At 42.5% G+C, this 26,433-nt stretch overlaps 1 protein-coding gene across 3 annotated transcripts in view; it reads left to right on the top strand.

The window, feature by feature from the left end:
• LOC117716846 (intraflagellar transport protein 172 homolog) overlaps positions 1-26,433 on the top strand; it is a 31,604-nt gene extending 5,171 nt beyond the window's left edge. For all 3 annotated transcript variants that reach the window (XM_076942204.1, XM_076942203.1, XM_076942202.1), the window contains 2 exons: positions 213-363; positions 1,609-26,433. In XM_076942204.1, coding sequence (XP_076798319.1) covers positions 213-254 — 42 coding nt within the window. In that variant the 3' untranslated portion in view covers positions 255-363; positions 1,609-26,433. The remainder of the gene's footprint in view (positions 1-212; positions 364-1,608) is intronic.

Here is a 26,433-nt window from a genome sequence, read left to right as displayed (position 1 = left end):
TCCTTGGGACTGTGATAGGGTCTGTCATAGTGACAGTGCTGGTTCCTCTCAGAGTGACTTTGGGGTGCATCCTCTCAGAACCACTGTGTCTGCCTTCAGAGGGACTAAAGTGAGCTCTCTCAGAATGGCTGCGGCTGAGTGTGGAAGAATGCCTGTGTAGCCTGGGATTAGGGAAAGTGTATTGGCTTATTCCAGAACCATGTCTTTTCCAGCCAGCAGGAATGGAAAAGGATCTTTCAGATAAACTACTGTGAGGAGGAGTAAAGGAGAGGGAGAGAAGGAAGAGGAGGCACTAAGAGAGAGACGGAGAACAAGAGAGAGGAACCATGGAGGCTGATGTTCACGTGTCTCTGGCAGTCAAAGGTAGTTGGTATATCTAGGTTGGGAGTTGAGTTACACCTCTGATTGTATGGGCATCTTGTTATTGATTCATTACTAAAATATATAAAGCCTTTGGATAATCTAAGCATTAGAGTCTCATCTAATCATCACCGAGCCCATGTGGTTGACGGGATGGTCCAGGCATTGCTCAGCCTTGCAGAGACAGTGTGGAAGATCGGCAGAGCCATCTCCCACGCTGACATCTCATGGGTGGCAGGGCTAGTGTTTCTGGCTGATGGTTTATAGCTGCGACGTGCATGTGGCCTCTGGCCACGTGGTCGAGCTAGGCAGACACTCTGTAGCCTAGATAGTCTGCCTTACCAGAAGCCGTTTTAAAAATAATTACTGTAACACCCCTTCATGCCTCTGCCCTTCCTCTGCACTTCTGTACAAACTCTCGGCTCCCTTAAACTGCAGGTCCTTGACTTCCTTGTGCTATCCATTACATCTGAAGTAATTCATCAACAGTCTCCATCCTTCAGAGTTTAATTTTGATCATTTAAGCATAAAATTGTCTTGGGCTTCTCTAAATCAGTACTGTATTCAGTACATTTTCTTCTTATGGGGCCTTTACAATTTTATAGCATCTTATTAGGTCCAGGGTAGGATCTATGATTTGCTCTTTGTCTCTCTGTCAGCTCCTGGCCAAGGGCCTTTCTTGATGAAATGCTTGAAAACATTAATTGAATGAGTAGCTATAAAGACAAACATTTATCAGACAAATTGATTTTTTTTTTTTTTTTCAGTAGCAGACTTGAGAGATGAGGGAGCAAGGAGGCCATTGCTTTTGGAACAGCTGATGCCTTACATTTGTGTCATGAGTCTCAGAAAGTGCATTAAGGGCTCTGGAGATGGGTTAGTAGGTACAGTGTTTGGTTAGCTTGAGTGAAGCCCTGGGTTCCTTCCCCAGCGTGGCATAAACTAGGTGTGATGGTGCATGCCTTGAATCCTAGCACTCAGGAGAGGAAGTCCTCTAGGGGGTCAGAAGTTCATGTCACCCTTGGCTATAGAGTGAGCCTGAAGCCAGTCTGGGTTACACAAAGCCCTAGAGAATATTGCTCCTACATTCTAGGTATACAAACCGTTTCTTTTATTTTGTTTCATTTTGAGGGAAACACTGTGACAAGAAGGATGTAAAGCAGAGTCACAGTAGTGGCTGATGAGACTGGAAATGCTTTGTACATTGTAGACCAGCACTGTGCTTATATTAACTCTTCACCTCCACAGGATGGCGCTGCGAAGGTGACCTGCATGGCCTGGTCCCAGAACAATGCTAAATTTGCTGTCTGCACAGTGGACCGAGTGGTGCTGCTGTACGATGAGCATGGAGAGCGGAGAGACAAGTTCTCCACCAAGCCAGCTGACATGAAGGTGGGGAAGACACCCACGTGCCCTGTGCCCTGTGCTCCAACCTATTACCCGTAGGAAGTGGAGCACCCCATTTCTCAGTATGAGAGGAGTAATCACAGTTTAAGGGAAAGGCCACAGTTCCTCAAGGAGGAGCCCTCACAATCCCTCAGGAAGGAACCTTCGAAGTCCCTCAGGGAGGAGCCCTTATAGACCTCTGGAGAGAAGAGGACACAGTCCCTCTGTGAAGAAGAGTCTACACAGTCGTTCTGGGCGGAGCCAACAAAGTCCCTCTTCTCTGAGATGTCTCAGTCCCTCAAAAGGGAGCCATCTCAGTCTTACATGGAGGTCATTGGGCAGTCGCTCAGAAAGGAGCCATCCATGTAGTTTATCTGAAAGATCCTTTTCCATTCCTTCTGGCTGGAAAAGACATGGTTCTGGAATAAGCCAATACACTTTTCCTAATCCCAGGCTACATAAGCATTCTTCCAGACTCATCCCAGTCATTCTGAAAGAGCTCAGTATAGTCCCTCTGAAGGCAGACACAGTCTTTCTGAGAGGATGTGCCCCAAATCAGTCACTCTGAGAGGAACCAGCACTGTCACTATGACAGACCCTATCACAGTCTCAAGGAGAGGCTCAAGTACCATTCCCCTAAGGAGAGATCCAGAGGTAGCTTGGCTAAAGAGTTAAAGCTTTCAGGGACCACACCAAAAAATCCAAAAACTGGACACACTGTTCTTGTGGCCTGACGTTAAAATCCCCAGACTTTTTCCCTTGAAATTTTGGCCCTGAAGTCATTTCCGATGGCTTCCCACCTCCCAATTTTATGGAAGGCTTCTGGTTTGTCCATTTGACACTTTGAGATGGTGACCCACTATTGGATCCTAAAAACTTCACACCTCACACCGTGGAATGCCTGTCCTCTCAGATTTCTAAGAGTTCTGTCAGAGGAACTACTATTATGCCTTCTCCAAGGACTGTGATGTCTCCTCTTAGAGAGACTTCTCCGATAACTTCTCTGAGGAAACCTGCGATGGGTCCTTTCAAATGGCTTATTACATAAGGTTCTCTCCCTGAAGAAGCTTTGTTCTTCCTTCAGTTTCTTTCCAAAGTGACTCCGTAGGATTCCTTTCAAGAGTGGGTTAGATACAATCCTCTCTTGGGCCTGAAATTTGGCTACTTTAGAACAATAGTTCTTTATTTCTCCACTACAGCCTTTCTTTGCTGTAGCCGCCCGCGGCCACAAGTCAACTGGATTCACCTGAAAGGGGGGCTGGGAATGAAGGGGGAAGGAGGGCAAGAAGAGATGAGGCCAAGACAAAGTTCTCTGATCAAGGCCCCAAGCTTTAATGTTCAGCTCTCAATTTAAAGGGGAAGACCCAACCCACAACCCCTCCTGGTTTCAGATGGGTGGGATAATCCATAGTCCATTCCAGGTCACGGCCGGAGATGTCTCAAGGCAAGCCCAGGGGCAGTTCTGCTGTGTTCCGGGCAGCCAAGGTGGGTAACTCCACCTAGATCCTGTCACTTGACCTTGCTGTGGCAACCAAGGTCTCTCAGTCCTGCTCATGGGGGGAGAGTACAGTTTCCCCCGTTTTGGTTAACTTAAAAAGAAAAGAGGTGAAACAGGAATAGGGTCGTCGTCGTGATATCTGGCTACTTCCTGCTGACATTGGGGGCGACGTGTCTCTAGGGGGAACCTAGAAGAATGGGTATGGGGGATGTAGGAGAGTTGGCTGTGTCCTGCTGTCCAGGGTTTATGGAGCCCATCTGAGGATAGGTCAGGAGGAACAGGTCCAGTAGAAGCAGCTGTGTTGGGTACACGATTTCATCCCATCTGAGGTACCAAGTAGCCGGGCTTGTTGGGAGAGATCTTTGTGTGAAGGCAACCTATCTGCTTGAGACACAAGGTTCAAAAGTTAACAGCAATATGATTATCCAAGCCAAGTAGGAAATAAGGTTGAAGGTGGAACTGTTTTAGTATCTCATCCAACTGCTGACTGACAGGGATCAGACACAAAGTCTATGACTACTCAGGCTGGTAGATTTCAACAAAAGCTGTCTGTTTACAATAATTTATAGCCCTCTGTTTCAGTGTTTTTCCATGGAGACCTAAGACTTTGAGCGGGCAAGTAAGCCAGGCCTATTGCTGAATTTTAGGCTTATAGCTGATTTTAGGCCTTCAGTGTTAAGCAGGGCTGTCACTGACGTCTCCTCTCTACTCCAAGTATAGAAGGACCGTAACAATTCTAATCTTACCAAGGCGGGGATAGAGGCCTGACATCCAGTAATTAAAGGGAACCTTGTAATGGCTCCAGTCCTCCTGTCGTTGTCCAGTAAGGCCTGAGGGCCATACCCGTCCCGATGTCTTTTTCCTGGAGAGGGGATACTTTCGACATCAACCCCTATGCAGTCAGGCTTGTCCCTCAGGGAACCCAGAAACATATTTTTAACCTTTATTTATATTCCCTTGCAGTGCTTAGCCTCGCAGCCTTAGCAAGAATTCAGATTGCCAGACAGAGGGGTTTCTGGGTGGCCCCTCTCCTCTTGGTCTAGGGGCGGAAGTCCCCTCTTTTAGGTTGGGTGGAGGTGAGACTTGGGAACACCCTGGATAGAGTAACAGCCTAGAGTCTCATGGTCTTCCATGGCTAACACACTCTGACTAGATTTGTTATCTGACTCTTCATTATCAGAATCATAATTATTAGGCTCAAGATCTGTGTCCACTTGACAGACCAATCTTTCAGACAGCCATCGGGCTCCATTTTCTTTTTCTGAAAAAATACAGACTGATCCACGACCCCAAATTAAGACAGGGTCAGGACCATTCCAAGAATTAGTTAGGGGGTCTCTCCATTAGACCCTGGAAGTGACTGGATGCCAGTGGCAATCTGCTGCAGACTGACCTTTAACATCAGTTTGCAGAAAATTTAAAAGAAATAACACAAAAGCAAGATGTGCTTTTGGTGACCTTGGAGGGTATAATTCCCCCCCCCCTTTTTAGTTTAAAAAGCCAATTTTTTAGAGTTTTTGTAAAATCAGGGAAGAAGCACCAATAGCTGTTTTTCCCCACACTCAGAGAGTTATAAAGATATTAAAGTCTTATAATCTCTCTTTCACAATTTTTTTTGAGGATAATAAGGAATTTCAATATTAAATTGTCAACAAAACATCTCAAATGTTTGACTGTAGTCAAATAACTGTAATAGCCAGTTCCATTACCTGTCTTAGTCTGGTATGGAACACCAAACACAGGAAAATAATATAGGTAATAACTAATTATATTTTTAGTTGCTTCTCTTGTTAAAGTAGTTGCAACTAAAAAGTCTAAAAAGTGTCAAGTCACATGTACATATTTTAATTTTTAAAAATCAAAATGAGTAACATCTATTTGCCAAAATTGATTACATAAGTCCTCAAGGTTTAACACCAATATGAAAAAATTGAGAATACTGAAAACAAGTTTTTGCAATTTAACTTGCACACTTTTTTAGAAATGCCAAATTATTGTATCAAGATGTTGTAAAGAATAAGATAGTATGGCCAACTATTTGCAAGGCCTATAATCTGTCTAGTATACAAATCTGCTCTGGCATTGCCCTGGGGTTCAGGCAATCCAATGAGCTTTTAAATGTCTTAAAAAGTTCAGAGACAGTACATGTTTTAAAAGTTAAGCTGTATTTTTATAAATGACTATAAAATTTGAGAATTAGCAATATCTAAAAAAGGAACAATTTTAAGCAATTATAAATTATGAGCCATTTACTGGCTATAAGTATATAAATTGAAAGCTTGATTTTCTAGCATTTTAAACAGTGGCTACAACACATTATTTGTGCTCAAGTAGAGAAAACTCAAGAAAATAAACATGTGATCTAAATATGTGATCTAATTACATATACTGCCTTCTCAATAGATGAGGCATCTGTAAATACAGCAAATGTCTTTTCTATGAGCTGCATGCGTAGTAAATTTCAGGAAATATAAAAGCATGCAGAGAGAAACTGTAACAACTTTTGGATAGTGATCACCAAATTTGCTTAAAATGTTTGCCATATAATAGGCCAAATATCATTTTTCAATAACCAAATTAATTGCTATTTGGAATAAGGAATAAACATTTTATTGAAAATGTTTTTATGATTCTATCTTACAATCTTTTATTAACACAAACTTTACTTGTAGATGAAGAAGGATGAATCTACATTAACTAACGGTTTCTTTTGCCAAAGGGCTGCTGTGGGCATATGAGTAATAATAACACAAACAGCTAACAATTTTTCAGTCTATATAATTTGTTTGTTGATAACTAACAGCTTACTCTACTTTCCGAAAAGCTATTTTTCCTTTAGTTAATTGTCAAGGGGAATTAGGACTTGTATGTCCCTTGAGAATATCAAACATAGGTTCAAATCCTCTTAAGGTAAGCTTAAGATGAGGTTTTAGCCAAATAATATCTCTTAACAAATTTTGAAAATCATTAAATGCAAATGAAATTAAAAGCAAACCTTTCCAACGATGAGGACCATGGATTCTCAATTACCAGAAATGTAAAGGAATGGTATAAAAACAAACTTCTAGATCTATAATAATTATATACGTATTTACTTTGTTTTGGATTAATTCAATAACCAATCTATTTTAGCTGAGTGAGAGTATAAGATGAATGCCAAGCTGAAGGCAACCTTCTAATAATTGTTACATAAGATTAGGTCTCTTGCTAGTAATAGACTGAACCCAATATATATTAGAGGAACCAAAGCCATCTTGTCCTTTCTCTTTCTTAACAATTTGGAAGGAATTAGATGCAAAGGAAAAAAAAAAAACAAGTTGAACAATTCTTTTTCCAGCAGGTAGTTACAATGCCATGGGAGAAGCAGCCATTATTTAAATTTCTCCAGCATAATCATTACAACTCTTGGCCCTGAAGCTGACCCTTCCAAGGAACAAACAAGGCAACAAACAAATTCCAGAAAACACCCTTCAAGGGGCTGGTCAGGATGACCTGGGCAAAAAGAGTATTTGTCACACAAACTTCTGCTGCACCCATTGTATATCAACTTAATTCAAATGTAAATGTTTTTAATCTTGGCCTATATCCTGAGGCCTGGCCCAGAGATTATCTTTCCTGCACATAGGACAAATTTCTGTCTTGTGACCGGATTATTTGCTAGTGTCTGTTTTTGGGACAGTCATTTTAAAAATGACTTGAATCTCCACATTTAAAAACATCTTTTATCTTTACGGTTCTGTGCAAGCATTGCTTGTACAGTGGTCCCTTGTAAGGCAGACAGACCCTGATGGTAAGAGGGCCCAATTTTAGCGCAAAGACGAAAGTCTCCATGTAAGTCTGTCTTTGCTTTGTGCAACAGGCTGCATTAGCATTCTCATAAGCCAAATGAGTAACAAAAGGAATTCCTGTTTGAGGATCTCCAAAAATTCTACCAGCTGCTTTCAGCAGCCTGTCCACAAATTTCTGGAATGGTTCCTCAGAACCCTGTTTAATACTGAATAAATTTCCACTAAAGTTCCCTTTAGTAGGTAGTTGATTTCAAGCACAGCAGGCAACCATTGCAACCTATGTATACACTCCTGCAGGCAGTTTAACCTGATTAGCATTACCTTCATATTAACTTTCTCTTAGAAGCATGTTAAGATCCCAATCTGCATTGCCTGCCTGGGCAATCATCATGGCAGTTTTCTTACTGGTATCACGCCATTTTGAGCTCCAAAGCAAGTAATCTCCTCCTAACAAAGTAGCCTTACATATAGTTTTCCAATATTTGAGCATTAAATTTGCTTCTACCACAGTATCCAATAAAGCTTGTGTGAAGGGGTCAGTAGACCCATATTGTGCCACAATTGTTTTTTAACTCTTTTATTTAACTCTACCTGCTCTAGCCTTTCTATAAACATAAGTGGGTAAAAAATTTTCAAGCTTACGATTGAACTGCCTGTCAGCTGCAGCCGAAGGAATGTTGGCAGTTAACCACATTTTTAACTTTCCTTTGCAATATTAGCATATGACCATAATTTATGGAAACAAAACCAATTTTTAACAATGTAAGCAATCTATTTTCTCTAAAATCAACACCAAGTGGATTACTTTTACGTTACAAAGTTTGGCTGCCAGTTCTTATATATGAATGCACGATAGTGTAGTCTTTAATATCTCACTAAATAGACATTGCTTTTATATCTTTTATACATCTGGTTTTTGAATGACTAACCCTGTGTTACCAGTTTTAAGCCAACTTTTTGTTACCAAAGTTGTAAATTTTTAATCAAACCCAATAACTTATAGGCCAATGATTTATAACCAAGACATGAACATATTTGTACCTTAAAACCAATTACAAACAAAAATGAAGTAACAACACATCTTATATATTTAAACCAAACAAAATTTCTCGCTTTTTCTAGCCACAATTCTAAAATAAAAGCACGTTGTCACGGAGATTCTTCCAGGACAAACAACTCTTAACTTCCTTATTTAATCCAAGAAACCTGCCTGTCCCTTTAAAAGCAGCCTTTCCAGCTCAGCTCAGCTCCCAAACTTTTAGCTACAGGTGTTAAGTAAACTTATCAGCTGCTGCTCTGCATATTAAAACTGCCTTTGAAAACCAAGTTAAACTAGACCAAGTGTTGAATCAAGCAATTTTAACGATCTTTTAAACATTAAACATAGAACATAAAACATAGACGACCAATCATTCATACAACGAGACACGTGGACATTGGTGCACCAAGGACAAGACAATAAACAAAGAAAGCAGAACTAAGGATTTCTCTTAGTTTCTCTTAGTCTAAAACGTCTCCTGAATTTTCTCTTGTTCCTAGGAGAGCTCTGAAACAGCCTTTCCATTCTTTTTGCTGGCATAACTCAGAGAGAACAACTGCTTTTCAAAACCCGTTCTCTCTCTGAAGTTTAAGATCTAACACTTTATCCCTTTCTTTAGGAGATGTAGCTGTGGCTGCTTTTTTAGTTTTCCAATTTCTTCTAACCGTGCTCTTTCTCGTCTGAGGCAGCTCTTGAAGGCTGCAGGCATCTGCTGGTCTCCTATCCCGAATTCACTGTCACCCCTAGGCAAAGTAGGCATCGGGTCAACACCTATTTGACCTAGACCTATACCGTATCCCTTACAACGCACTTCCTGCAAACATGGTCTCCCAAACTTACCTAGCGCTAGATTCAATACTGTTTGCTACTTCCTAAGTGCGCGGGATACATTCTTTTATTACCTTTTTCCGTGGGGCCCCACCTAAGACAGTGTTTCCTCAGCTGGTCCCCGTTTTCAAGTCCCATGATGGCGCACCAATCTGTAGCCGCCCGCGGCCACAAGTCAACTGGATTCACCTGAAAGGGGGGCTGGGAATGAAGGGGGAAGGAGGGCGAGAAGAGATGAGGCCAAGACAAAGTTCTCTGATCAAGGCCCCAAGCTTTAATGTTCAGCTCTCAATTTAAAGGGGAAGACCCAACCCACAACCCCTCCTGGTTTCAGATGGGTGGGATAATCCATAGTCCATTCCAGGTCACGGCCGGAGATGTCTCAAGGCAAGCCCAGGGGTAGTTCTGCTGTGTTCCGGGCAGCCAAGGTGGGTAACTCCACCTAGATCCTGTCATTTGACCTTGCTGTGGCAACCAAGGTCTCTCAGTCCTGCTCATGGGGGGAAGAGTACACTTTGCTCTATTGTAGACATTTTGAACTCTGTTCAAAGGTTCTGGGGCTGACGTAGCTAGACATCCCTTCCACAAACGACGGTCTTCTGCAATTGCAAGGGTCTGGGTAGGAAAGGGCTCACTTGTTTGGGCTGTGGAGCTTGTCTGTTGCGGCCCGAGTTGCCCCAAGTTTGGGGGCCAAAATGTCGGGGACTGATCTATCAATGTGGGAACCCACACTGCCAAAAGCCTTGGGGGCTAAGTGTTAGAGCCCACACTGCCCCAAGCTGCTCCGGTCTGTGGGTCAGGGTTCACCAAGAGAGAGAGTGAGGATGGACACGAAGAATGGAGACCAGACAGAGTGTGATTCAATCCCATTTATTCCTCAGTCTCTCTTCCTAGTCCAAGTTTCAGGCCTTGAGTTCCTTGTCCCTAGTTCCTAGTTCCTAGTGCCTAGTGCCTAGTGCCTAGTGCCTAGTGCCTAGTGCCTAGTGCCTAGTCCCTAGTGCTTCCAAAATGTTGCCTAGTGCCTAATACCTAATAATCATCTTCCAAGTTTTCTAGTTTGTGTCTTCTTCCTCAATGCCTAATTCCTACTCCAAGTTATACTCCAAGTTGTACTGTCTAACCTAATTCCTAATTCCAAGTTGTACTGTAAGTTGTACTCTACTCTTCTGTCTGCCTCTTGCCTTTTATATGTCTCATTTCTAAGCCACGCCTTTAAGTCATGCCCTTAGGCCTTGTCTCTAAATCTGATCTCTAAGTCACACCCTTAAGTCATGGCTCTAAATCACAGCTTCAAGTCTCACACACCCAAGGGAAGATCCTGGGTATCTAAAGCAAGATGTTATCAGAGTGTGCTCAGCTGTTGTAGGTTGTTGTAATCAAATCTCTTATCAGGGTATATGGCTCAAGATGGCTGCAAGGAAGATATCCGCCTTCTGTCAGCTCCCCACACTTGTCTACAGTGCTCACTTTCTCCCTGCAACTTGTCCTTTTGCTTAGGGGTTGAGAATGTTGACCTGTGCCGGACAACAGGTGTTCCAGCTCCTTTGCTATCTCCCATTATTGAATCCTTGGCTCTTTGTTTGGGGTGCAAGTTTTTGCTTGACCACAAATTGGCCTCATGTTGTAAGAAACTTTCTGTTTGGTGAAAGTCACCATTCTATGTGTTGCTTGAAATGCCTGCCTTAGGCCATGAAAAAGCAGTTGGATGAATTTGGGCTGGGAGGATTTCTTAGGTTGTCTCTTGGAAGGAACAGTGCTTGCTTGGGTGGTTTGAATTCTGCTTCTTGGCAGACCCCTCAGTGTTCTAGGACGACTTGTACTGAATTTGTAGAGCCTTGTGCTTTCCGTTTTAGGTCCCTTGGCGATTGTCTTAACAGGATATGTTAAGACATAGGTCTTTCTGGGGCTTGATTTAACCCATTTTTCATCCTGATTGCTTTCATAGTCACTCTCTGATACAGCGTGAAGCTGACAGAATTCATAGTCTTTGGCTGTTGTTTCTTCTGTCACACCAGAGTGGCTATGCCATTGCTTTTGTTGAGTGTGAACTTGAACAGAAGCAGGAGACAGGGAAGATCTGGACTGGAAACCTCTTCTAGGACTAGGACTCTTGGAAGCCAGGGTAGAGAATCTAGCTGTCCTTTGAGATGGTGATGCAGCAGTCTTCCATGGATCTGCTCTGTTTTGTGCAGGATACTTTGAGACTTGGGGTCTTTTCCCAGTTTTTAATTTAAATCCAAGATGCAACTGAATCTCACCATGGCCTTCAGGGGTGCTTAAAAGGTGGAGCTGTGGGTAGATAAGAAGGTACAGCCCAAAAGCAGACTGTGACTTATGACAGCAATTCAATCCTGAACATCGGCCACATTCTAGGCATAAGGGATACTTTAGAACAAGATCTGACTCTAGAGGTGGAGGGACATTATGGGGTATTTGACTTATGAGTCTTCCTGCCAGTTTTAGCTCTAGTTCTCTTTAGCAGTTGCTGTTTTGAGATACTGGTCATGGACTGGGAGAGAGAACTTGTCTTGAGGGAAGGCTGAGACTCAAAAGCCCTAGTCGGTGAGCCACATGGTGAGATTTTACTCTGCTCCCTGGAAACAGAATCTTCCCTAGTGTAAAGTATCTCAAGAGTAGACACTGATTTCATCAAGGCAGGAAACCTTGACACAGACACATGCTCAGTGATTTCCTGGAATAGATCGCTGAGCTTTGAGCTTGTTTTCTTTACTCCTAATCTAGTACCAGAGTATTGCTGTATTATGGAAGACGTGGAGGCACGTGTCCACATCTTTAAAGGCATTTTTTTTCTCCTTACAGTGATATAAAATATGTCTCTGAATATAGTTTTAAACCACTGAAGTCTGAGAAATGGTCCTTGGAACTCTCTCTAGCAGGCTTTGAGAAAATTCCATCAGTTCAGCTGGAAACCCAAACAAATTCTGAATAGATTGACAGATGTCCATAGTGGATCCTTCTGTTAAAAATGATTGAGAACAAGGCTTCCTTTCCATAGTGGTTCCCAGGACATTCCCCAGCATTAGCATACTGAGAGGTATTTCCTAGGTAGTCGCTGCCTACAGACATGACTTTCCCAGGCATTCTGTTGTATGCCCAGGAAGGAACGGATATAGCTTCTTCAAGCCCCTAATCCTGCCTGAAACTCTTCTGCTAGTAATCTGAATGAACATGAAGAATACCTCTGGAATTCCTCCATTTTCTCCTTTCCACTTTCTTCCTTAGATAAGATATTCATGCTCCAGATCTCAGGATATGGGGCTTCCTTGGTGTTCCCTGTCTTATCAGAGGGTAGATTTGGAAGGACCAAAGGAAGAACTGAAGATTTTATCATAATAGTGTCTGTATAGGACTTTGAAGACTGCAAAATACCAACACCAAGGTTTTTCATACCAAAAGCTCTTGAAACTTATGGCATCCCAGAACCCTGAAGGTGCTCTAATTCAGTTGTTTTGTCAACGCTTGAGAGACATGGGATTGGAGGGCTGTGTATTAACCTAGATAAGTAGTCCTCTGCCTGTAACTTTGCTGACGTGATCATCTCTGAGTCTTTATTCTGACACACCCATCCTTGATTGGAATCCTCAATTTTTATTACTTTGGGAGATTCTGGTTTGAGGCTTAAAGATTTTCCAGCCTGAAGCCTTTGCTCATGAGTCAACACTGTAGGTTCCTTAAGGGGAGATATTTGCTGAAATACTGATTCTGCAGAAGTCACTTGAATATCTGCCCTTGGAATTAACCTGGTTTTACCAGGTCTTGAAGATGTGGTCTTGGGTGTAAATTCAAACATTCTCTTACTTTAATGCTAGATCTCGTGGTGAGTCCTATTAGTTCTACAGTCTGAGGACATGGTCCTGGTGCCACTTCAGATTTTACCATCAGAAGCAGTGGTTTGGAAGTTAATACAGTCTTTGTCATTTGAAAGCCTGGCTGGCGTTTTATTTTTAAAACCTGATGTGTTGGATCTATGATTAATTTCTTGGTCTGCACATTTTGTAGCCAAAGGCTTGGAGCAAATTCTGAACTTATCACATCATGTATTTTGGGAGTCAAATCATTGTATTTTGACTCTTGAGGGATACTCTCTAGAATCATCTCAGACTTTATAACTTGAAGTGGTGGTCCGGGGATCACTTGTACAGTTTCAGAAACTTTTTGGAGGACAACTGATTGAGGAACTGGAAGCTGTGTCTTTGCAGATTCTGTCACTTGATCTCGCGGCTTTGGACTAACCCCTACAAAGTTTATCATTTGATCCAGCGATTCTATTGGAGTGATGCTTGCATTCTCCTGGCTCAGATTCTGAGGTTTTGTTAGCTTAGCTGCTACCCCTCCTGGCTGCTGTGTACCAAAGGTGAGCTCTACAGAGTCAGTATTTCCCACAACTTGACTGGCTTGCTTGCATAATAACTCAGAGGATTCTTTCTGCAGCCACAGCATAGAGGCTAAATTTTTAGATTTGGGAGTCTGAGGTCCTGGCCCTGGTGTTATTCCTGAAGCAGAATCTGGGACATGACAGAACGGCCTTGGTGTTGATACTACAGATTGTTCCCTAGAGATCTTTTCTTAGAGCCCACCCCCAGAGGTCCTGAGTCTTGAGGACATGACCTTTGAAATTTTTTTTTTTTTTTTTACAAATCCAGTCTCTCTATTTACTGGCTCTGGAGTCATTCTAAGAAATTCTTTCCCTTGCTGTCTTGCTTCACAAGTCAGCTCTATCTTGTCTGCAACGTGATTCTTCAAGTCGAGGGTCATTCTATCAGATTCTGTAACTTCCTTTGTCTGTAACTTCTTGAAATCTTGAAATTGAGGCCATGACCAAGAATGTAACTCTGGAGTTTCTGGGATCTGGTAGCTTTTCTGTAGGTTTGGCTCTGAGGATTTTGAATCTTGATCACTTAGTGTGGAGTCAGATCAACAAATTCTGGTACTTGAAGGACTAGCTTCAGGGGCATCTGTAATGATTCTAAGACTTTATCTAATGAGTCTATGACCTTATCTGTTGGTTTGAAGCTCAACTTCATAGATTTCTCCATCATTTCTGTGCTTTTCTGTCCCAATCTTTTTGTCCTTTCTAAAGATTCCACATCTTGTTAAATTGGCGGTGAAGTAAAGTTCACTGATTTAGGGACTTGAAACCTAGGCTTCATGATCATCTCTGCAAAGTCCACCACCTGTTGCTCTGGTATATATGTGGCTTTAGTCGATTTTGTGACTGAATCAATTGTCTGTGGCATTAGGTTCCCAGATTTCATATTTTGAAGAATTGACTTTGGTGGTAACTCCACAGATTTTCCAGGTTCTGGCAGAGACACTGATGACAATTTCACATGTTTTACACCTTGCCACTTTGGCTCTGAAGTAAATGCCAAAGATTTTGTATTTTGCTGCTGTGATTTTAGTGACAAATTTGAAAAATTGACACTAGTCAGTTCTGGTCCTGCTAAGAGCTTCCTGGTGGACTGTGGTCCCAATGCCATCATTGGTTTCTCCTCTGAAGGAAACAATTGGCAATTCAGACTTTGCTGTTCAGATCCTATCCTCAGCTGCTGAGGATTTGTATCTTGAAAACATGGCTTTGGTGGGAGGGAAGACATAGGATGCTGTGAACTAGGGCATGACATCAATTCTGAAGAACTGACGCTTTGAGACTGTGACCCTAGTTTCAACTGCACAGCTTGAAGAGTTTGAAAACAAGGTTCTGGCGAAAACACCTTACTTCTCAGGTCATTCAGACCATAGCCAGGGGTCAGTTCTACATCACTTGCACAGAACATAGTCTGTGTAGTCTTCTCTGGAAACTATCTTCAGGAGGCGATTCTGGTAAAACCACAGAATTCAAACTATTTGACTGAGGCCTCAACGTAAATATAGGTGGTGCACTTTGCTGCCATGACCCAAGCCAGTTCTTCAAAAATGGGACCTTTTCAGACTTTGCCCCTATCATTAAATTAGATAAATTCACACCTTGAGAAGGTGATTCAGAGTTTAACAGAACAGATTTTATACTTTGAGACTCTAAGCCAGGGGTCAAGTCAAAGGACTTAATGTTTTGTAACTGTGGCCCTGAACTGGATTTTACAGAACGTATGCATTGGGGTTTTGACTCAGGATTAAACCCAGAAGAATTCATACCATTCATACCTTGATGTTGTGGACCAGGGTTGTATTCCATAGGTGCTATACCCAAATTGTTTGACCCTTGAGTTAATTCAGACTTCAAATCTTTCAAGTGCTGTTCTTGAAGTTTTGGAGCTTGTAAATGTGGCCCAGGGTAGTAGCCAATAGAATTTTCAGACTGAGATTCTTGATTTAGAGTTCATGCAGGAGAATTTATATCTTGCAAATGTATTCTAGTATTGCACCAAATAGGATTGACACACAGAATTTGTGGTTGTAGAAATGTACAAAAATTCATACCTTGAAAAAATGGCCCAAGATTATACCTATTAGAACTTTCACACAGAGGATTTTGCCCTGGTGTGTAGACTAAAGAATTCACACCTTGCAAATGTGATTCAGGATTGCACTCAGTAGAATTTGCACACTGAGGACTTGGCTCTGGGGTGCAATCAGTAGAATTTATGTCTTGCAAATGTGACTTAGGGTTGCTCCCAGTCGAATCTATACATTGCAATTTTGATCCTGAAAAGCATGAGGAAGAATTCTTTCCAGGCAAATGTATTCCAGTATTGCACTCAGAGCTTATACACCGAGTGTTTGGCTCTGGAATGCATGCAGAGCCAATATGCAAATTGCAAATATGGCCCAGATATATACCCACTGGAATTTACATATTGAGAATTTGTATTGGGAGTACATGCAGAATTCACATCTTCCAAGTGTGACCCAGGGCAGAGCACCTTAGATTTTATACCCTGAAGTCTGGATCAGGGTGCAACTTACATGATTCTACATCTTGTATCCCAGTGTTGGGTGCCATAACATTTTTACTGTGACTCCAGGCACAGGATTTCCTACATTGCAATCTAGGTTCATGACTGGATTCTGGAGATGACTCTTCCAGCAGCTTGATTTCTGTGGTCACTGCAGAAGGTTTTATCTCTTGTAACTGTGGCCCAGGGTTGAACCCTAAAGACTGTGTACCTGCTCCCAGGCCCAACTCAGAGGACTTCACATCTTGCAGCTGTTGCTCTGAGTTGAATTCCATCGATTTCAGGTCTTGAAGTGTTGTACACAAGTCTGATGACTTGATATGTTGCAAATGTGGCCCATGATTGAACTCTGTTGATTTCATACTTTGAGGCTGTTGCTTTTGACTTAATTTGTGAGGTTTCACATCTTGCTTCTGATTTCTGGCTTTGAGTCCAAAGGTACCACATTATAAATTGGTGAGGCCAACTCAGAGAATCCCACAACCTGTAAGTCTGCATCATAATTGACCTCCTTATCCTTTGTTGTTTGTGGATATGTGGACTCGGCTTTCACATCTTCCAACTTTAATCCAGGGTTGAAAGACTCAGGCTCCATACCTTGAAGGTGTAATTCTGATTTTAACTTAGATAGCTTCCTGTTCTGTAACTCAGAGGTTACCTTGAACTGCAAAGGTTTCCTATCAAGTGCCTTTGAGAGAATCCATTTAAAAGAGTCTACATCTTGCCCAAGTGGCTGATACACATGGGGTTTTCTTTTTGAACCATGTCTCCTGAAATCCCTTCTGAAGACTTTACACCCTGTAAGTGTGAGCCAGAATTGATCTCTGGAGATCTTCCATCTTGAAGCTCTGTCCCCAGAATTGACATAGAATATTTCTTATCTTGTAACTGAGGGCCTGAGCTTAACTTTACAGATTCCTCATGTTGGGGCTTTGTCTCTGCTATTGACTCCACAGTCATCCTCTGTAACTTTGGGCCCTGATTAAACTCTATAGATTCCATATCTTGGAGCTTTTCTCCTTGAAACAACTCAGAAGGCTTTTTATTTTGTGTCTGTAGTCCAGAATGGAAGAACACTTCTGTTACACCTTGAGAGTTTATCTGTGTGATCACCTCGGAAGGTTTCATACTTGTCAAGTGTTGTTCCATAGAGTCTACATCTTGAAGTTTCCTGCCCATGATCAGCTCGGGATTTTTCAAATCTTGCAAATTAAGGTCTGAATCCATCCCTATAGATAGTGTGCCTAAAAACAGCTTCCTTGGGGGGAACTCAGGTTCCTCACCTTGTAATTTTGGACTAGGTTTGATTTCTACTGATTCCAGACCATGAACATTCTTCTCTGTAATGACTTCAGATGGCATACCTTCTAATTGTGGTCTAGGACTGAAGCCCATAGATTTGACATTTTGGACTTTTACACCCAGGATCGTCTTCAGAGATTTCAGATCTTGTAACTGTGGACCTGATTCACAGTTTTCCATCTCCATTTCTTGAGGCTTTGTCTTCAGAACTGCATCCAATTTTATAACTTGGGATGGTGGCCCAGGTTTAGAGTCTAGCTTGACCCTTCGGATATTGGTCCCCATGATTAAATTACTAAATGGTTTACTTTTCAACTGTAAGCTGGGGCTTAAATTTCATATTCTGGGACTTTGTTTCGGGTGTCAAGTCAGAACATTTTGCACATTGTCCCTGGGGCTCAGACTTTATCTCAGATTTCATACCTTGAGGTTTTGTCTGAAGTGCCAACTCAGAGGATTTTTCAGTTTTCAACCCTGTATTTTTATTGTTTTGTGACTGTGACCCTTGGCCTGATACCCCAGATTTCGCTCCTGAAGACTGTGACTCTTGTTTAAAAACTGAAGATGTCAAATCTTGAGGCTGTTGTATTCCTGGAGATGACTTTAACAGTTTCACTTCTTGTAACTGTGTCCCAGGGGTCAATTCAGGAGAGCTCCTGTCTTCTATATGGAACCTGGGTTTGAATGTCATTGGTTTTATATTACTGATCATTGACCTTAAGGTTGGGTCACATGTTTTCATACTTCTAAACAGCAGCTCAGATTTATAGTCAATAGTTTTGAACCCATGAGACAAGCATTCCTGGACTGACCCGGAACGTTCTTGGGCCATGTCATCAACTCCTCAGATGTCTTCACATCCCTTTCTTGAACTGAGGGTTTTAACTCTTTGGATATGATTACTTGTGGCTGTAACCCAAGATTCTGCATAGATTTCTTATCTTGGAAGACAGATTTTGTATTTTCAAGCTGTGGTCCATCGTGCAATGGCACAGTTTCCACACCCTGAGACTGTGGTTCTGAAGATGATACAAAGTTTCCCCCTTTTTGTAGCTCTGGCCCTGGTGACAACTGGAGGGTCTTCACACACTGTTCTTGTGGCCTGAGGTTAAAATCCCCAGATTTTTTTCCCTTGAAATTTTGGCCCTTGAGTCATTTTCGATGGCTTCCCACATCCCAGTTTTATGGAGGGTTTCTGGTCTGTCCATTTTACACCTTGAGATGGTGACCCACTATTGGATCCTAAAAACTTCACACCGTGGAATGCCTGTCGAGGTATCCACTGAACAGATCTCACACTTTCAGCCTGTGGCTCTTTGTTTAGCTCCTTGGTTGTGATGCCTTGAGGCTGTGGCTCTGAAGTCAAAATAAAAGTTTTTGGTTCCTGCAACCCTATTGCTAATGGAGAGGTCTTTACTCCCTATAATTGTGGCTCAAGATGAAATGCCACAGATTTTTCCCCTTGAATTTTTGACCTGGCAGTCAGTTCAGATGACCTCACACCTCTCCATAGCATAAGCGGCTTCAGTTCTATAGGTCTGGCATGTGACCTTGAGTTTAACCCTGTACCTTTCTTACTTTGAAACTCAGATATTGGTATCCATTGACTAGACTTTGTGCCTCCAGTTTGGGGTTCTGTATTCAGTGCCTCAGTTTTCATACCTTGAAGCTGTGGGTCCAACGTTGACTCCAAGGCTTTCTCTTGGTGCATTTGGGACCCTGGAGTCAACTGGCAAGGTTTCATACTTAACACCTGTAGTTCATGTTGGAACTCTTCAGCTTTTACACTTTGAACAACTGGCTCAGGAGCCAATTCACATGAGGTTGTATCTTTGAATGGTAACTGAGAGTTGATCTCTATGGGTTTCATATCTGCAGGTTTGGGTTCTTGATCTGATTCCATGAGCAATGTATTTTCTGATTCAAGCTGTTTTTTCTGTTGGTCAAAAATCCCACCTTTCCGAAACTCTAGTGACTTTACAGTTATCTGGTCATCCTGTCTAGACTTAAGAGTTAAGTCCATGGGTGCCATCCCTTGAGACCCTTGTTGTGTTGAGGTGAAATCTACAAATTTTGCTCCTTGGATCCCTTGTGTTTTGGCTACAGTTGGAGGTTTTAGACTTTGCTGTTTCCAGCATGGGGAGATCACAGGTTTCCTGTCTTGCGTTTGTGGCTGTGAAGTCAGTCCCTTGGGTTTTATACCAGTTGAGGCCCTTGAAACACCTCCATAGACTTTTCTTGAAACAACATTCTTGGTATAAAAGTGACAGGACTCTCCCCTTGCTTCTTTGGTTCAGGTTTCAGGTTCATGGCATTTACATCTTGAACATGGGTACCATGGGCCAACCCCTTAGTTTTCACATCTTGAATTCTTGAACCTGGAATCAACTTCACAGACTTCATATCTCCTCTCAGGGAACTACTTGGGGATACCACAGTAGATTTTATCCTCTTAAGACATTCTTCTACAGTTAAGGTCACAGATTTCCTATCTTCTACTTTTGGCTTTGAAGGTAGTAACTTTGGTTTTAAACCCTTCAAGCTGGTGCCTAGAGGCAGCTCAAGTTTCCTATCTCCTGCTTGCATCCCTGGGGTTGACAGCATAAATCTGACATGCTCCAGCTCTGACTTTGACTTTAACTTTGTGGATTTACTACCTCCCAAATGTGGCGCTGGTGTTAATTCCACAGATGTCAGAGTTTCTTGCTTTGAGACTGTGTTCTCCACAGGTTTTATATGTCCCAAAAGCTGTCCTTTGATCAATTCAGAAGATGCTATGCCTTGGGTCTGTGGTCTTCTGATCAACTCAGAATGATCTACATTCGCTAAGTGTCTCCCAGGAGCCAACTTCATTGTTTCCAACATTGGTGCCTGTGGCTCAGCTACCACTTTATAAGACATTTTGTCTTCAAAGCTTGGTACTTGATTCCCTGTGACATATTTTACATCTTGAAAGGGGGACTCATGTACTATCAGTTCTAGCTTTATCCCTTGTGTCTCTGGCTGTGTGGTCAACTCAAAAGTTTTTACACATTCTAAGTGTGGCCCCAAGTTTACCTCTGAAGTTTTCACACCTTGAGGTTGAATTCCTGGTATTATATCCAAAAATTTGACATCTTGCAGCCATGGCCCTGAGTTAAAACTTACCTGCCTTGTATCTTGTAGCACTGGAATCATCTTTGCTAATTTGGGATCTTGTATCCCTAACTCTGGAGTCGTAGAACTTCCACTAACAAACATGGATCCTGAGATTTGCTCCCCAAATTTGACCCCTTGAAGTTTTGGTCTTGAAGCCAGCTCAGAAAATTTATTATCTTGTTTCTGAGGCCCTGTGTTGACCACCTCAGATATCACGTGTGGATGCTCTAGTTCAAAGGCTTGTGTTGCAGGTTTCATGCTGTGAAACTCTGATCCTTGTGCAGGCAGAGCAAGCTTCCTATATTCGAACTTTGGCTCTTAGCTTAATGGCAAAAATGATTCTGGCATAAATCCCTGAGACGTCCTCTCTTGAAGCGGAAAACCTGGTATGAACTGTGTATATTTGAAACCTTGATGCTTGGGTTTTGGGATCGAATCAGAAAATCTTACATCTTGCAAACATGGTCCTAGATTTACTTCCTTAGATTTCACAAGTTGTGGTTGTGGTTCTGGAACCTTTGGACCCGGAATAAAACCAGATGATCTGATTTCTGGTATTGGGGAATATGATATTGTTTCATCAGATTTCACACTATAATGTGAATTTTCCCCTTGAAGAAGTTGCCCTTGATAAAACTTTAGAAATCTGACACTTTGCAGTTGTGGCCCTGGAATTAATCCTGACTTGACAATTGGCTGCTCTTGGCCCAGATTTCAAATCCATGGATTTCACATTTGGAATCTGTGTCCCCTCAACTGACTCCTTTGGTGATAAACTCTGTGGTCCTGGCTCTGGTTTTACCTTTTCAGGATCTGCCACTCCAATAGATGACTGTTGTACTAAATCCACAGATATCTCACTTTGTAACTCTAGTCCTGGATCTATATGCATAGACTTTACATTGTGGAGCTGTGGCCCTGGGATCACATCTATAATATGTGGTGTGGGTTTTGTAGTTAACTCTACAGGTTCTACAACTAGTACACATGGTTCAGAGGTTAATTCTTCAAATTTCAATTTTTCTGCCAATGACTCTGATTCCTCAGTTTGCACTTTTGGTTCTAGATTCAACCTCTGAGATCCCATTTCTGAATCTGTTTCTACAATAGTCCCCTGTGTATCATCAACTTCAGGCAATGTCAATTCAGTGCTTTCTGTGTATTCACATACACTTATTGTTGCTGTGTTAGTAACTTCTGAACATGGTTCTAGTGTCACATGAACAAAGTTCATATCCGGAAACTGTGGTTCTGGGGTCATCCCTTCTGGGTTTATGGTGGGCACTTCTAACTCTGGTAGCAAATTAAGAACATCTTTACTTTCAGATTGTAATTCTGGAGTCTCCATCTCTTTTCCAACCTCGGTTCTAGTTTCAAGAGTATCTTGGAGTGGTGGTAAGCTCATCTCCATAGATTCTGAGGTTTCGCTCAGTGGTGCTGGAGTCATTCCTGCTGATGACTGTGTCAACTCAGCAGATTCTTTCACCTGATGACAAGGGTCAGAGATCACCCTTGCTTCTGAGGCTTGTTGCTGTTCAGTCAGCCGTTTAGGTTCTGGGAAAGAATAACTTGAGTTGAGGCTCACATCTGAAGATTTTACTGCATAAAGGTGTGTGGTCAACTCACCAACTTTCGTACTTTCCACCAGGGTCTCAGGAATTAGACTCCTACAGTCTAATAAAGGAATCTCCGTATCTTCAAGCAGTGGTGATACATGGGCTATCTTATCAGAGCTGATATTTCGGGAACCTGGTTTTGGAGCCAAGTTTGCTGATTTTATATCTTCAAGTGGTAGTCTTGGGGGTACAAGTCTTCTTGTACCTCCTGAGGTAGGGCCGAATGAATACCTTCCATACCTTGAGACTGTGAACCAGGAATCAAATTTACTGACCTGTGGCTTTGGGGCCACCCCAGCAGATTGTATGTTTTGGAGTTGTGGTTCAACCGTCAGTTGGCCAGACTTCACATCTTGAAGCTGAGACTCTGGGGCTGATGGGACAGGTTTCTGAGTTTGTAATTGTGGTATGGTAGTTAATTCCTCAGACTGTTTGCTCTGCTGTTGTTGTTCTGGGGTCAAATCTGTAGATACCACCGTTGGAGTCAGCGGTCCATCTTTTTTTATTTCTATAAGTTGATGTTGTTGGCTCATCTCTATAGCTGCTGTCCCTTGATCTGATGCCCCTGGGGCTGTTGTCATAGATTCTGTCATTTGATGATGTGATGGTGTCATCTCTGTAGGATTCTTCTTTTGTGGCCAGGTATCAGAGGTTGACCCCATAGGTTCTGTCATTTTGTGACTTTGTCTTAGGCTCACAGTCTAAGTCTTGGTGCCGTGGGGTGAACTCCAAAGGGTCCATGACCTGATGAGGCAGTTTGGGAGTCAATGACACATACTCTGTGCCTTGATGTGGTCTCATTTCGATGGAGTCTCTGACTTGAACCTTGGGCACAGAAGGCAACTCTAGAGATTCTTTGGTTTGAGCCACTGACTGTGCAGTCAAACCAGCTTGTAGTGGTGTGATCACTCCCGTGGGTGACTCCTGTACCACTGAGTTTATCTTTAGAGCATGTGTGGATTTCTTAGATGATCCTGGAATCATCCTTGATGAATCCAGGACTTTAGGTGGTGGCCATAGACATTGAAGTGGCCTAGGAGTAAACTTGACCTGTTTTGTGGCTTGATTCTGTGACCCTGAGTCCATGTTTAATGTTTCCATGACTTTATGCTGAGGCTCTGGAATCCTTTCCCTAGCTTTGAAGAATGGATGATGTGGCCCTGGACTCATCTTTGCTGGTTCTACAGCTTGATCCTTCTGCAATGTATCTACCCCCTCTGATTCCATGACTGGGTCTTGTGGCTTTGGGGCTAGTCCTGCTGATTCTGTGACATGCGAACACAATTCACTAATCAGCCCCCTAGAACCCAAGAGATGAAACAATGCTACAGGACTTACTTTTGAGATATCTGTGATTTGATTTACTCTTGAGTCCATACTCTTTGATTCCTTCATTTGATGCTCTGGACTTGCTGCTTTTAGTGATGCAATTCCTGGATTTGATGACTTCGGAGGTATACTGACTGTTTCAGCTTGGTAGAATGTCTGTGATAAGTTAGTCTTATATTTTATTTTCCATACAGAGTCTGCTACCTCTGAATGTATATCTTGGATCATTCCCATTGTATCTATAACTTGACAAAATGCCTTTGGAGTGACCTTTGTGCTGTCTGTGGCTGAACATGGTACCTTGGGTGTCAGCTCTGAAAAGATTGAAGGATAAGACAGGACTGAGCTGTTGTTGGAGGATTCAAAGGATATACTGTAGTCAATAGAAGGTTTCCCATTTTCACAGTAACAGTGAGGTGAGACAATCTCCTGAGCCACAGTATCAGAGATGGAGGAAGAAGACATATTGAAAGAGTTAAAAATTTTTAAACTTTCCATAGATGGAGTCGAAAGTGCAGATCAGCTTGTTCTGCGATCTGGGCTCCAGGAAATTAGCTATCCACAAGACAAAATAGATAAGCTAGGAGTTCAGAGCTGGGAGTTCAGGGCAGCGTGACCAAGCACTATGGGTACCACAAACTAAAGACTGATCACAAGATAGATTGAATAGGGTTTGAGCTGGGAGTTCAAGTCAGCATGCCCGTGCACCCTGGATACCAGGAACAGAACTGACCACAAGACAAACTGGACGGAGTTTGATATTCCCCATGACCGCTTCTTGAACCTGTCATGGAAGCTGGACACTGGACAGGTGCTTTCTATAGGTACTTAATCATGATTTCCCCCCTCATCTCCCTGGGTTGCAGTTTTTCCCTTTAAAAAGTTCTTCCTCCTCTCTGGGGGGGGGGGGGGGTCATACTTCATTGCTTGCCTCTGCGTAGGACAGGCTTGAAGTGTGGACTCAATGCGTTGAAATCAAATATACCTTGTGTTAATTACATCAAGTTCGGTGTCTTGCAGTTATTGGGGTGGCTGTGAATTCCCGTGGGCTGAGAGGGAATTTCTCCCTTCCTGGCGGGCCTTACAATATCATGGGATTCTGATAAATTCAATTCCATGAGTGTTAAGCTGAAAAACAAAGAGAATTTTTTTGTTTGTTTTCTTTGGTATCAGTAGTGGGAAAATTAGGACAGAAAAAAAGAAGTGGTCATTTCAAGTCCAAAATATTTTTGGTCTAAGGGAGGTGAGGGTGGAAAAGGGGTTGTATTCACAAGCATCAGTTATTTCTGTAAAGAATCCCTCTACCGGAAGTGAGGGAGATGAATCAGTGAAGTGCATGCCATACAAATGTTGTGCCCCATCCCCAGAGCGCACACGACAATAAAAGTACATGGTGTCCAGTGTCGGGGAAGCAGAGACAAGCACATCCTTGGGGCTCACTGGCCAGTCAAGGCTAACTAGTGAGTCTGACTGAGAGACTTTATTTCACAAAGAAGGTGAGCAGATCCAAGAAATGACACCCAAGTTTTACACACACACACACACACACACACACACACACACACACACTCCCATTAAACTTGCCATTAAGCTGGATGAGTTGAGTTGAGTTCAGTTCCTAAGATCTGCATGTTAGAAAAGAACTGGTAACCGTGGCTTGCCCTTTGACCTCCATATACATATGGCACACATGTGCACACATGCACCCCCCCCCAAAAAAAAAAAAAGAAAGAAAAGAAAAAGAAAAGTTAAAAACAAATAAGTGTATTTTTAATTAAAAACAAAACAAAACAAAACAAAAACAAAAAAAACCAACCTCACTGCTTTGGGGGTTAGAGAGATGGGTCAGGAGTTAAAAGCAGTGACTGCTCTTCCAGAAGATACAGGTTTGATTCTCAGCACCCACATGGTGGTTCACAAACATCAGGAACTCCAGTACCAGAGGATTGCATACCCTATTCTGGCCTCTGTGGGTACCAGGCATGCATGTGGTGCAGAGATATACATGCATGCAAACTACTCATACACATAAAATACAAATAATTTGCAAAAAATAGTTCTTTACGACTCAAAATTTTTCCTTTCCTTCTCCCCTTTACTCTCCTTCCTTCCTTTCTTTTATTTTAAATATTTCTCTATCCCCTATCCAGAAACTCTTTTTCCTGACCTTGCATTTTCCAGATGCTTGAAGATCCGTTGAAAGCTCTTGTCTATTGACCATCATATATAGCCCTGGTTCCAGCCCATAGGAAGTCCTGAAATACTGGACACAGCAGGGTAGGTCAGTGCAACTGAAGTGATAGCAAAGTACCAGAAAGCTAACCAATAAGAAGAGAAAGTTAATTTAGGAACAAGACAATTGCTACCACAGTCAATGAAGTAAAAGTACCAGGTGTTTTATACTTTTAGCACTTAGAATTAAGGCAATGTCTTAGTTAGGGTTTTTATTGTTGAGATGAAACCCCAGGACCATAAAATGCTTGGGGTCCGAGAGTTTGTTTCATCTTTCAATTTTCAATTCCATACTCCATTGTGGGGGGAAGTCAGGGTAGGAACTCAGGGCAGGCATCATGAGGCTGGAGCTGACGCAGAGGCTCTGCTTCCTGGCTTGCTTTCATGTCTTTCTCACCCTGCCTTCTTATATCACCTATGACCACCAGCCTGGGGTGGCACCACCCACAGTGAGCTGGGCATTCCCACATCAATCAGTGAAGGCAATGCACCATAGGCTTGTCCACAGGGCAATCTGGAATTAGTAATCTTCCAAAAATTATGCCAGCTTGTATCATGTTGATGTGAAACAGTCAGTAGGACAGTCTGAAGACAGACTCTTACCTTGTCAGATCACTTTCTATAAAATTCTTCCTGGAGTCTTCCAATTGTGAAAGTGGGAATATGTGCCCTTCCCCCAACGCTGCCAACCTGTCTAGGTTGAGCTGGCAGGAACATGCTGTTTACCACTAGAGACAACAAAGGACCTGGGAAGCTGGAGACCTGCAGTCTGCCACAGGAGTTGAGCTGAATGGATTGCCTGCTGAGCTTGCTGGCTACACCTCCAGCCCGTGATTAAAGATGCACACCTCTCACCACGCTGCTGAGCTATCCTTGACACCTCCCAGACTGCTATCTCCTTGCCCAGCCTCTGGGCTGAACCGAGAAGAGACTCTGGGGGGTGGGGCTTCCCCTTTATATGTGAAAGCAACTTATTAAATTTGAAGCCTTGATCAGATAA

The sequence above is a fragment of the Arvicanthis niloticus genome, chromosome 11, assembly GCF_011762505.2.
Source record: "Arvicanthis niloticus isolate mArvNil1 chromosome 11, mArvNil1.pat.X, whole genome shotgun sequence".
Classification (NCBI taxonomy): Eukaryota; Metazoa; Chordata; class Mammalia; order Rodentia; family Muridae; genus Arvicanthis; species Arvicanthis niloticus.
Note: the sequence above shows the minus strand (reverse complement) of the source record. Positions and strands in the feature narration are given on the sequence as shown.